The sequence below is a fragment of the Chroicocephalus ridibundus genome, unplaced genomic scaffold (assembly GCF_963924245.1).
Source record: "Chroicocephalus ridibundus unplaced genomic scaffold, bChrRid1.1 SCAFFOLD_650, whole genome shotgun sequence".
NCBI lineage: Eukaryota > Metazoa > Chordata > Aves > Charadriiformes > Laridae > Chroicocephalus > Chroicocephalus ridibundus.
Window position 1 is genome coordinate 409 of NW_026961553.1, and position 12,520 is coordinate 12,928.

At 67.0% G+C, this 12,520-nt stretch overlaps 1 protein-coding gene across 1 annotated transcript; it reads left to right on the forward strand.

Annotated features, from left to right (window-relative positions):
* The first annotated feature begins 659 nt into the window (after window positions 1–659).
* On the forward strand, window positions 660–11,942 carry GTF2H4 (general transcription factor IIH subunit 4). Its single transcript, XM_063322012.1, has 13 exons — window positions 660–925; window positions 1,678–1,782; window positions 2,591–2,722; window positions 3,838–3,934; window positions 4,046–4,134; window positions 5,092–5,200; window positions 5,863–5,931; window positions 6,842–6,925; window positions 7,192–7,324; window positions 7,591–7,721; window positions 8,508–8,555; window positions 9,804–9,882; window positions 10,549–11,942. Exons 1-13 carry the CDS (start codon window positions 744–746, stop codon window positions 10,719–10,721), a joined length of 1,431 nt encoding a protein of 476 aa, XP_063178082.1. The 5' UTR covers window positions 660–743; the 3' UTR covers window positions 10,722–11,942.
* The last annotated feature ends 578 nt before the right edge of the window (window positions 11,943–12,520 follow it).

Consider the following 12,520-nt stretch of genomic DNA (forward strand, 5'->3'; position numbering starts at 1 on the left):
AACAGGGGCTGGGGAGACAGCGAGCTGGGGGGCAATGGGGGGGGTAGTGGGGGGGGGTCTGGGGGGCAACAGGGGTTGGGGTTCAATGGGAGGGATGGGGGGTAGTGGGGGGCGGTTCTGGGGGGGGGTAAAAAGGACTGAAGGGCGCTGGGGGGGGCGCTGGGGGGAAACAGGGAGTGGGGGGCAATGGGGAGGGAATGGGGGGCAGTGGGGGGTTAATGGGAGTGAGGGATAATGGGGGTCAGAGTGGGGGGGCACTGGGGGGCAACAGGGAGTGGGGGGCAATGTGGGGAGTGGGGGGCGGGGGGGGCAAGAGGAACTGGGGGGCAATGGGAGCATAATCAGCCTGGGAGAGAGTGGGGGGGGGTACTGGGGGGGGGGGCAATTTCGGGGGGGGGGACGGGACGGGACGGGACGTGGACGACACAACAGGGACTGGGGTCAATGGGGAGGGCTGGGGGGGGGGCAAGAGGGACGGGGGGGCAACGGGGGGGGAGCGAACTGGGAGGTTAATGGGAGGAGGGAGGGGGACTGGGGGGGTAATTGGTAAAAGTGACACCCTGTGTGTCCCCCCCCCTCCAGCGACCCCCATTGCGGGGTGGGGGGGACACGGACGAGGGGGGGGGCTCACCCCACTGTGCTGCTCCCCCGCAGGCGGGGCCGCCGATGCCGGGGTGACGCTGGTGGGGCTGGTGGGCCCCCGCTTTGCCGCTGGTGGGCCAACTGGTGGCGGGGGGGCGGCGATGGAGGCGGCCCCCCCCACCCCGCAACCACTAGCACCCCTCCCACCGCCTCCCCCCCCCCACCCCCGGCTGCAGCGGGGGCAGCTGCAGTGCAAGAACCTGCACGAGTTCCTGCGGGGGCTCAGCCCCCCCGTCCTCGACCGCCTCTACGGGCACCCCGCCACCTGCCTGGCCGTCTTCCGGTGGGCACCCCAAAATCTGACCCCCTGACACCCCCCCCCCCCCATTGGGCATCCTGACATCCCCCCCAGGGCACCCAACACCCCCCCTTGGGCACCCCAACATCCCCCAAGGGCACCCTGACCCCCCCCAAGGGCACCCCACCACCCGCCTGGCCGTATTCCGGTGGGCACCCCAAAATCTGACATCCCCCCCAGGGCACCCTGACCCCCCCCCCGCCCCCCCGCAGCCCCCCATCACCCCCCCAGGACACCCCAATCCCCTTCTATCCCCCACCCCAGCACCCCGATCTGCCCTGGGCTGGGGGGGTGACACCCATGGGTGGGGGGGGGGGGGGAGTTGGGGTGCTGAGGGTCCCCCCGTGCCCCCCCCAGGCACCCTGACACACCCCCCCCGGGGCACCCTGAGCCCCCCCGGGCCCTTTGTTACACCCCCCAGAAGACCCCGATCCCCTTCTGTACCCCATTGTAGGAGACAGATGTTGCCTGGGGTGGGTGGGGGCACCCATGGGTGGGTGGGGGGGTGTCAGGGTGCTGAGGGCCCCCCCATGCCCCCCCCAGGCACCCTGACACCCCCCACCGGGGCACCCTGAGCCCCTCCCCCCCCCGCAGCCCCCCATCACCCCTCCCGGGACACCCCAATCCCTTTCTATACCTCCCTGTAACACCCGGATTTCGCCGGGGGTGGGTGGGGGCACCCATGGGTGGTCTGGGGGGGGGGGGGTGTCAGGGTGCTGATGGCCCCCCCCCCCCAGGGAGCTGCCGGGGCTGGCGCAGGTGGGGGTGATGCGGATGCTGTTCCTGGAGCAGCCCCTGCCCCAGGCCGCCGTCGCCCTCTGGGTCAAGAAGGAGCACAGCAAGTGGGTGCTGGGGGGTCCGGGGGGGGGCGTGGGGTGCTGGGGGGGGGGCTGGAGGGGCTGGGGAGTCTCTGAGAGGGACCCTGAGGGTGCTGGGGGGCCCTGAGGGTGCTGGGGGGAGCCCTGGGGGGGCTGGGGGGGCTGGGGAGTCCCTGAGAGGGACCCTGAGGGTGCTGGGGGGGAGGCTGAGAGTGTTCGGGGGGGACCCTGGGGGGGCCCTGAGGGTGCTGGGGGGTCCCTAAAGGTGCTGGGGGGCCCCTGGGGCGGGTGGAACCTGAGGGTGCTGGGGGGGGTCCCTAAGGGTGCCAGGGGGAGCCCTGGGGGGGAGACCCTGAAGGTGCTGGGGGGGTCCCTAAGGGTGCTGGGGGGGGTCCCTGGGGGGGTCCTTGAGGGTGCTGGGGAGGGGGGGTCCCTAAGGGTGCCAGGGGGAGCCCTGGGGCGTCCCTGAGGGTGCTGGAGGGTCCCTAAAGGTGCTGGGGGCGGTCCTTGGGGAGGGAACCTGAAGGTGCTGGGGGGGGGGAGCCTGAAGGTGCTGGGGGGGGGGAGCTTGAGGGTGCTGGGGGGGGTCTCTAAGGGTGCCAGGGAGAGCCCTGGGGGGTCCCTAAGGGTGCTGGGGGGGGTCCTTGGGGGTGCCGGGAGGTGCTGGGGGTGGGGGTGTCCCCGGGTGCCCCAGTGACTGCGGGAGGGACCCTGGGGAACCCGTTGGGTTTTGGGGGGTGGGAGGCAACACATGGACCGTAGGTGTCCCCTGGGGGGGCGGGGGGGTCGGGGGCTGGGTGTCACACACACACACCCCCCCCCGTGGGCGCAGGGAGCAGGCGGAGAGCCGGGAGGTGCTGCTGGCGCTGCGGCTGTGGCACCCCCACACCCTGCCGGGGGGGCTGCCGGGGGTGGGCCTGCACCCCAACTTCCGCCACAACCTGCGGGTGGCCCTGCTGGGGGGGTGAGTCACAGGGGGGGGGACACACGACAGTGAGGGGGGGGGAACCTCGCGGTAAGGGGGGGGATGTGGGGGGAAATGGGGACGTAGGGTAAGGGGGGGGGGACAGTGGGGGGACATGGGGTGAGGGGGGGACATGGGGACAATGGGGGGGGATTTGGGGTAAGGGGGTGACAGTGGGGGGACATGGGGTAAGGGGGGGGCATGGGTGGAAATGGGGACATGGGGTAAGGGGGGGGACAATGGGGGGACAATGGAGAGGGGGGCCTTGGGGTAAGGGGGGGCACAATGGGGTAAGGGGGAGGACCTGGGGACAAATGGGGGGGGCCACGGGGGGGGTGTGGGGTAAGGGGTGGTGGTGGGGGGGTGTCGTGGGGGGGACATGGGGGCAATGGGGTGACATGAGATAAGAGGAGGACAGCGGGGGGGACATGGGGGGGCAAGGAGGGGACATGGGGGACAATGGGGGGGTAAAGAGGAGACAAGGAGTAAGGGGGGGGACAATGGAGTAAAGGGGGGGGAATCGGGGTACATGGGGGACAAATGGGGGGACAATGGGGGGGCAGGCGTAATTGGAGGGGCAAGTTGGGGTGACGTGGGGGGGTACAAGGGGGCGATTTGGGGTGACATGGGGGGCACAGTGGTGTGTGGGGGGGTAATTTGGGGTGACGTGGGGGGCACGGGGGGGTAATTTGGGGTGACGTGGGGGGGCACGGGGTTGCGGGGGGTAATTTGGGGTGACATGGGGGACACAGGGGGGCAATTTGGTGTGATGTGGGGGGGCACAGGGTTGCGGGGGGTAATTTGGGGTGACATGGGGGGGCACGGGGGTGCGGGGAGGTGATTTGGGGTGACGTGGGGGGCACGGGGGGGCAATTTGGGGTGACGTGGGGGGGCACGGGGGTGCGGGGGGGTAATTTGGGGTGACGTGGGGTAACGGGGGGGGGTTAACGGGGATACCCAAAATAACAAGGACTGGGGGGGACAAGGGGGTGGCTGGGGTTTGGGGGTCGCGGGGCGGGGGGGGGGCGGGTCTGGCAGACCCGTGGGGGTCGGGGGAGGGGTGATGTTGGAAGGCTGCCCCCCCCCAACACCTTTCCCCCCCCCGCCCTCCCCAGGGGCAAGGCATGGTCGGACGACACGAGCCAACTGGGACCCGACAAACACGCCCGGGACGTGCCGGCGCTGGACAAATACGCCGAGGAACGCTGGGAGGTGGGAGACGAAGCGGGGGGGGGGACCCTCAATATTTTGGGGGGGGTGGGGGGGGCGTGTCAAGGACCTCAGCATGTGGTTACCCCCCCCCCCCGCCCCGGTATTTTTTAGGTGATTCTGCACTTTATGGTGGGCTCCCCCAGCGCCGCCGTCAGTCAGGATCTGGCCCAGCTGCTCGTTCAAGCTGGGCTTATGAAAAGGTCCGGGGGGGGGGGGGGGGGGCGTCCTGGGGGGTTTTTGGGGAGATTTGAGGGGGTCCTGGGGGGACTTGGGGGGATCCTGGGGGAGGGGGGAGGATTTAGGGTGGGGTTCTAGAGGGATTTGGGGGCGTCCTGGGGGGATATGGGGGGGTTCTAGAGGGATTTGGGGGGGTCCTAAGGGGATTTGAGGGGTCTTGGGGGAATTTGGGGGGGTCCTGGGGGGGTCCTAAGGGGATTTGAGAGGTCCTGGGGGGGATTTGGGGAGGCTGAAGGAATTTGGGGAGGTCCTGGGGGGGTCCTAAAGGGATTTGAGAGGTCCTGGGTGGGATTTGGGGGGGTGAAGGAATTTGGGGGCGTCCTGGGGGCATTTAAGGGGGGTCCTGGGGAGATTTGGGGGGGGTCCTGGGGGGTGGGGGGTGGATTTGCAGGGGGTCCTAAGGGGATTTGAATGGTCCTGAAGGGGATTGGGGATTTGGGGGGGGTCTTGGGGGGATTTGAGGGGGTCCTGGGGGGGGCCTTAGGGGGATTTTGGGGGTCCCAGGGAGGGATTTTGGGGGGGGGGGACACGGGGGGGCTATTGGGTGTCCCAGGGAGGGATTTGGGGGGTCCCTGGTGGTCTTGGGGTCCCAGGGAGGGATTTTGGGGGGGCAAGGGGGGGTCCCAAGGAGGGATTTTGGGCATGCCCTGGGGGTCCCAAGGAGAGATTTTGGGGTGACCTTTGGGGGGGGGGTCCCCGGGGGGGGGGTTTCCGGGGGAGGGGCGGTTTGGGGGTCCCCAGCCGGCTCAGGGATCCCTGCAGCGATGGGTGGCTCGGGGCAGGTTTTGGGGTCCAGCCCCCCGCTCCCCCCCACAACTTGGGGACCCCACGGGCTTGGGGACCCCCTCCCCAAGATTTTTTTTTTGGGGGGGGGGGAGCCATAATTTGGGGGTGCTCTGACCTGGGGGGGTGCCCCACAGCGAGGGGGGGGAGGCGCCCTGCATCACCTCGGCCGGTTTCCAGTTCCTCTTACTGGACACCCCAGCGCAGCTCTGGTATTTCGTCCTCCAGTACCTGCGGGGGGCGGAGGTGAGACCAAAAACGGGGGGGGGGAAGGACACCACCCCCCCCCGCCTCCCCCCCCCCCAAAAAAAAACCTAGGGGGTCCTGGGGGAATTTAGGAGGGGTCTGGGGGGGATTTGGGGCAGGACTGGGGGCATTTGGGGGGGGTTCTAGGGGGATTTGAGGGGTCCTGGGGGAATTTGGGGGGGGGATGTGTCCTGGGCACATTTGGGGGGGTTCTAGGGGGGGGTTGGAGGGATTTGGGGGGGTCTTGGGGAGATTTGGGGGGCTGGGGGTATCTATGGGGGTGTCCTGGGGGTATTTGGGGGGGGGGGGGGGCTGGGGGAATTTAGGGGGGTCCTAGGGGGATTTTGGGGGGGGTTCTAGAGGGGGGGTCCTAGGGGGATTTGGGGGGGCACGGGGGGGGGGGATTTGGGGGGGGTCCTGGGTGTATTTGGGGGGGGTCCTGGGGAGATTCAGGGGGGCTGGGGGTATTTGTGGGGGGAGCTGGGGGAATTCGGGGGGGTCCTGGGGGAATCTAGGGGGGCCCTGCGGGTGTTTGGGGGGGGGTGTCAAAAAACCAGGGGGTCCCCCAAAAGCAGGACACATCCCCCCCCCCCAAAACCTTCCCCTAATACCCGCCCCCCCCAATTTTTTGCCCCCCCCGTTTTTGCCCCCCCCTCCCCCAGGCGCGGGGCATGGACCTGGTGGAGATTCTCTCCTTCCTGTTCCAGCTCAGCTTCTCCACCCTGGGCAAGGTGGGGGTTACTGGGGGGAACTGGGAGGAACTGGGAGTAGGTGGCTCCAGGATGAGTCCAGGCGGGGGGGGGGGGCATAGGGGGTTACTGGGAGGAACTGGGGGGAACTGGGAGCTGCTGTCTCCAGTGTTACTCCATGGAGGAGTTGGGAGCATTAGGGGTTATGGGGGGGGGTTACTGGGAGGAACTGGGGGGAACTGGGAGCTGCTGTCTCCAGCGTTACTCCCTGGAGGACTGGGGTGAGTTAGGGATAACTGGGGGGTTACTGGGAGGAACTGGGGGGAACTGGGAGCATCTGTCCGCAGGATTATTCAGTGGAAAACTTGGGAATATTAGGGGTTACTGGGGGGGTTACTGGGAGTAACTGGGGGGAACCGGGAGCTGCTGTCTCCAGCGTTACTCCGTGGAGGACTGGGGTGAGTTAGGGATAACTGGGGGGGTTACTGGGAGGAACTGGGGGGAACTGGGAGCATCTGTCCGCAGGATTATTCAGTGGAAAACTTGGGAATGTTGGGGGTTACTGGCAGGAACTGGGGGGAACTGGGAGCTCCCGTCCCCAGGATTACTCAGTGGAAAACTTGGGAATGTTAGGGGTTACTGGGGGGGTTACTGGGAGTAACTGGGCGGAACTGGGAGCTGCTGTCTCCAGCGTTACTCCGTGGAGGACTGGGGTGAGTTAGGGATGACTGGGGGGGTTACTGGGAGGAACTGGGGGGAACTGGGAGCATCTGTCCGCAGGATTATTCAGTGGAAAACTTGGGAACGTTAGGGGTTATTGTGGGGGGTTACTGGGAGGAACTGGGAGGAACTGGGAGTGTCTGTCCCCAGAATTACTTCTTAGAGGGGTAGGGGGGGGTGTGTTAGGGCTTACTGGGGGTTACTGGGAGTAACTGGGAGGCGCCGTCCCCAGGATTACTCCGTGGAGGGCATGAGCGAGTCCCTGCTGACCTTCCTGCAGCACCTGCGCGAGTTCGGGCTGGTCTTCCAGAGAAAGGTGACAGGGGGGTGGGCATCACAGGGGGGGGACACACAAGGTGACACGGGGGGACATCACGGGGCTGGGGGGGGGGACACAGACACATGAGGTGGTGGGGGGGGACATGGCAGGGAGCACAAGGGACACACAGGGAGGGGGGACGGCGGGCACTGGAGGGCGACAGGACCCCCTCAGGGATCGGCCCTGTCCCCACGTCCCTTTGTCCTCGTCCTGACCGTGTCTCCCCCCTCCCACCCCGGTGTCCCCGTGTCCCCCCCCACTAGCGCAAGTCCCGCCGCTTCTACCCCACGCGCCTGGCCATCGCCCTGGCCTCGGGGACGTCGGGGGCCCCCCCCGAGCCTGACGCTCACGGCTTCGTCATCGTCGAGACCAACTACCGCATCTACGCCTACACAGGTGCCACCTCGTCCCCTCCCCTGTCCCTGTCCCCAAGGCGGGGGGGGGGGGGGGTGGCACAGAGGAGCCAGCCACCCAGCCCCCCCTTGCCCCCCCCGCCCACCCCGGCGGTGTCCCATTCTGTCCCCCTTTTGTCTCCCCCGTCCTTCGTCTCTGCCACCCCCGACCCCCCGTGTCACCCTGTGCCACATGTCCCCACGTCCCCCCCTCGCCCACCGTGTCCCCTGTTGTCCCCATTGGGTGTGTGTGTCGTCCCCCCCCCCCAGACTCGGAGCTGCAGATCGCCCTCATCGCCCTCTTCTCCGAGCTCCTCTATCGCTTCCCCAACCTGGTGGTGGCCCAGGTGACAAGGGACAGCGTGCAGGCGGCCATCGCCAACGGCATCACCGCCGACCAGGTGGGGACACACGCGGGGGACAGCGCGGGGGGGACAATTGGGGTCCCCAAGTGGGCGCTGGGGACATTGGGGGGTGCCTTACAGAAGGGCATTGGGGTGTCCCTGGGTGTCCTGGGGACATTGGGGTGCCCCACAGCGGGGGTCTTGGGGTGTCCCTGGGCATATTGGGGTCCCCAAGAGGGTTCTGGGGACACTGGGGTGCCCCACAGGGGGGTACTGGGGCCCCCCAGGGGATATTGGGGTCCCCAGGTGGGTGCTGGGGACATTGGGGTCCCTCACAGGGGGGTCTTGGAGTGTCCCTGGGGGTCCTGGGGACATTGGGGTGCCCCACAGGGGGGGTCTTGGGGAGTCCCTGGGGGTCCTGGGGACATTGGGGTGCCCCACGGGGGGGTACTGGGGTGCCCTGGGGGTATTGCGGTCCCCAAGAGGGTTCTGGGGACACTGGCGTGCCCCACAGGGGGGTATTGGGGTGTCCCTGGGGGTCCTGGGGATATTGGGGTCCCTTCCAGAAGGGCATTGGGGTGTCCCTGGGGGTGCTGGGGTCCCTAAAAGGGTGCTGGGGACATTGGGGTGCCCCACAGGGGGGGTTTTGGGGTGTCCCTGGGGGCACTGGGGTCCCCAAGAGGGTGCTGGGAACAGTGGGGTCCCTCACAGGGGGGTTTTGGGGTGTCCCGGGGGGTATTGGGGTCCCCAAGAGGGTGCTGGGCACATCGGGGGTGCCCCCAGGGATATTGGGGTGCCCCCCACTAACACGTGTGTGTGTGTGTGTGTCCCCACCTCCTCCAGATCATCCACTTCCTCCGCACCCGAGCGCACCCCGTCATGGCCAAGCAGGTGGGTGCCCCCCGACGCCCGGGCCCATGGGTGGGGGTCCCCCGACACCTGGGTCCATGGGTGGCGGGGGTCCGCCGACACCTGGGTCCATGGTGGGGGGTCCCCCAACACCTGGGTGTCGTCCCACCACCACCCCGGACGCCTGGGTCCATGGTGGGGGGTCCCCCAGATGCCTGGGTGTCCCCCCCACAACCCTGGATGCCTGGACCCATGGGTGGGGGTCCACTGACACCTGGGTCCATGGTGGGGGGTCCCCCAACACCTGGGTGTCCCCCCCACCACCACCCCAGACAGCTGGGCCCATGGGTGGGGGTCCCCCGACGCGTGGGTCCATGGGTGGGGGGGGTCTCCTGACGCCTGGGTCCATGATGGGGGGTCCCCCAGATGCCTGGGTGTCCCCCCCCCAACCCTGGATGCCTGGGTCCATGGGTGGGGGGTCCCCTGACACTTGAGTCCATGGTGGGGGGTCCCCCAACACCTGGGTGTGTCCCCCCCGCCACCCCAGACACCTGGGCCCATGGGTGGGGGTCCCCCGACACGTGGGTCCATGGGTGGGGGGGGTCTCCTGACACCTGGGTCCATGGTGGGTTCCCCCAACACCTGTGTGTCCCCCCGCTGCCACCCCGGGCACCTGGGCCCATGGGTGGGGGTCCCCTGACACCTGGGTCCATGGGTGGGGGGGTCCCCCAACACCTGGGTGTCCCCCCCCTGCCACCCCGGGCACCTGGGCCCATGGGTGGGGGTCCCCTGACACGTGGGTCCATGGGTGGGGGGGGTCTCCTGACACCTGGGTCTATGGTGGGGGTCCCCCAACACCTGTGTGTGCCCCCGCTGCCACCCCGGGCACCTGGGCCCATGGGTGGGGGTCCCCTGACGCCTGGATCCATGGGTGGGGGGGGTTTCCTGACACCTGGGTCCATGGTGGGGGTCCCCCAACACCTGTGTGTGCCCCCGCTGCCACCCCGGGCACCTGGGCCCATGGGTGGGGGTCCCCTGACGCCTGGATCCATGGGTGGGGGGGGTTTCCTGACACCTGGGTCCATGGTGGGGGGTCCCCCAGATGCCTGGGTGTCCCCCCCCCAACCCTGGATGCCTGGGCCCATGGGTGGGGGTCCCCCGATGCCTGGGTCCATGGGTGGGAGGTCCCTCCAACAGCTGGGCCCATGGGTGGGGGGGTCCCCCGACACCTGGGTGTCCTCCCCCACCCCCCGGATGCCTGGGCCCACCCTGCCCTTGCCCCCTCCCCAGACGCCGGTGCTGCCCCCCACCATCACCGACCAGATCCGCCTCTGGGAGCTGGAGCGGGACCGGCTGCGCTTCTCCGAGGGTGAGGTCACCTCGGTGTCCCCAAGGGAGGGGTTGGGGGGGTGGTGGCATCTCTGGGGTGTCCCCAAGGCCTTTAAGGGAGCCCCCTCGGGGCAGCTGGTGTCCCCACGGCGTCCCCAAGGGGGGACGTGGCAGTCCTTGGCTGGGGGGGGACCGTTAAGGGAAGGTGGCAGCCTCGAGGGTCCCAAAGCTGTCTCCGATGTCCCCAAGGGAAGGTGACAGCCCTGGGGAGGTCCCCAAGAGAAGGTGACAGTCCCTGAGGGGAGGTGACAGCCCCTGAGGTCCCCAAGGGAAGGTGGCAGCCCTGGGGAGGTCCCCGAGGGGAGGTGACAGTCCCCTGAGGGAAGGTGACAGCCCTGGGGAGGTCCCCAAGGAGAGGTGACAGCCCCTGAGGTCCCCAAGGGAAGGTGACAACCGCTGAGGAGGTCCCTAAGAGGAAGTGACAGCCCTTGGAGGGTCCCCAAGGGGAGGTGACACCCTCTGAGGTCCTCAAGGGGAGGTGATCCCAAAGGGTGGTGGCATCTCCAGCGAGAAGGTGTCCGTGCCACAAGGTGGTGGCCGCTGCTGGGCAGACGGCGGGTCCCCAGGGGGAGGTGACAGTCCCCGAGGGGTGTCCCCAACCTTCCCGACACCCACCTTGACGTCGTCGTGTCCCCCTCCCTTCCAGGGGTCCTGTACAACCAGTTCCTGTCGCAAGTGGATTTCGAGGTGCTGCGGGACCACGCGCGGGCGCTGGGGGTGCTGGTCTTCGAGAACCCCGGCCGGCGGCTGATGGTGGTCACCCCCGGGGGACACCCCGACGTCAAGCGCTTCTGGAAGAGGCAGAAACACAGCGCTTGAGGCTGGGGGACCCCCCCGGGGTGGGGGGGGCCACCCCGACCCCCCATTCCCCCCCCAGGGCGAGGGCAGGGGGCCCTCGGGGTGCCCCGATTGCGGGGTGATGGAGCACACACCCCCCACCCTTTTCCCGGTGACTTGACCCCCAGGTGGCCCCCCCGATCCCTCGGTGTTGGGGTACCCTCGGGGCCTGAGCACCCTGGTTCCACATACCCCCCTTCTGGGCACCCCCATCTTTTGGGGCTGGGGCACCCCAATCCTGGGCACCCCGATCCCTCGGGGCCCAGGGACCCCTATCTTTGGCACCCCCAACCCCTCAAGGCTCAGGGACCCCCATCTTTTGGGGCCCGGGCGCCCCAATTCATTGGGCCCAGGGACCCCCATCTTTGGCACCCCAATCCCTCAAGGGCCCAGGGACCCCCATCTTTTGGGGCCCGGGCACCTCAATCCTGGGCACCCCAGTCCCTCAGGACCCAGGGACCCCAATTTCTAGGGGCCTGGGCACCCCAATCCTGAGCACCCCGATTCCTTGCGCCCAGGGACCCCCATCTTTTGGGGCCCGGGCACCCCAATTTTGGGCACCCCAATCCCTCAGGGCCCAGGGACCCCCATCTTTGGCACCCCCAACCCCTCAAGGCCCAGGGACCCCCATCTTTTGGGGCCCGGGCACCCCAATCCTGGGCACCCCAGTCCCTCAGGACCCAGGGACCCCAATTTCTAGGGGCCTGGGCACCCCAATCCTGAGCACCCCAATTCCTTGGGACCCCAATTTCTAGGGGCCTGGGCACCCCAATCCTGGGCACCCCGATTCCTCAGGGCCCAGGGACCCCCATCTTTGGCACCCCAATCCCTCAAAGGCCCAGGGACCCCCATCTTTTGGGGCCTCGGCACCCCAATCCCTCGGGGCCCAGGGACCCCCATCTTTGGCACCCCCAACCCCTCAAAGGCCCAGGGACCCCCATCTTTTGGGGCTGGGGCACCCTAATTCTGGGCACCCCAATTCCTTGGGCCCAGGGACCCCAATTTCTAGGGGTCCGGGCACCCCAATTCTGGGCACCCCAATCCCTTGGGGTCTGGGCCCCCCAAATCCCAGGAAGTCGGGGGTTCTGAGGAGACAAAAACCCAGAACCTCGGGGGTTCTGAGCGGAAAAAAGGAGCTTTTGGTAAAAAGTGGGAGGTCTGAGAAAAAAAAATTAGGGGGGAGGGGGTCGACGGAGAAAAAGGTATTTCTCATTTTAAAATAAAGCGAGGTTGGCAGTGGGTTTGGCGGGGAAAAAAAAGGGGGGGGTTGAGGAAAAAGGGTTTGGGGAGGGAAAAGGGGATTTGCTAAAAATGGGGGGTTCCTGAGAAGGAAAAAAAAAAATAAAAAATGTGGTGTGTTTTGGGTTGGGGTTTTTTTTCTGGGGGGGTTTGTTTTCCAAGAGAAAAATGTATTCGGCGGGAAATAAAGTTTTGGTTTTTTTTTTTAATAAAAGTGGCGTTTTCTGAGGGTTTCTTTTATAAGAAAAAAAAACAGCGTTTTGAGGAAAAAGCGCTCGGTTTTGAGGAGCTGTGGAAAAAAGCAGGTTCCCGGGAGGGAATAAAGTGGGGATTTGTTGGGGGGGGGGAACCTGGGATGTTTGAGGGGAAAATAAGAAATTTTGGGGGAAACCCCACGTTTTTGTGAGGGGTAGAGTTGGGTGAATTTTTGAGGGGAAAAAAACCCCACAAGTTTTGAGGGAAAAACGCTCAACTTTTGAGGGGAAAAAACCCCAAACAAGTTTTGAGGGAAAAACCCCCAAGTTTTGAGGGGAAAAAACCTG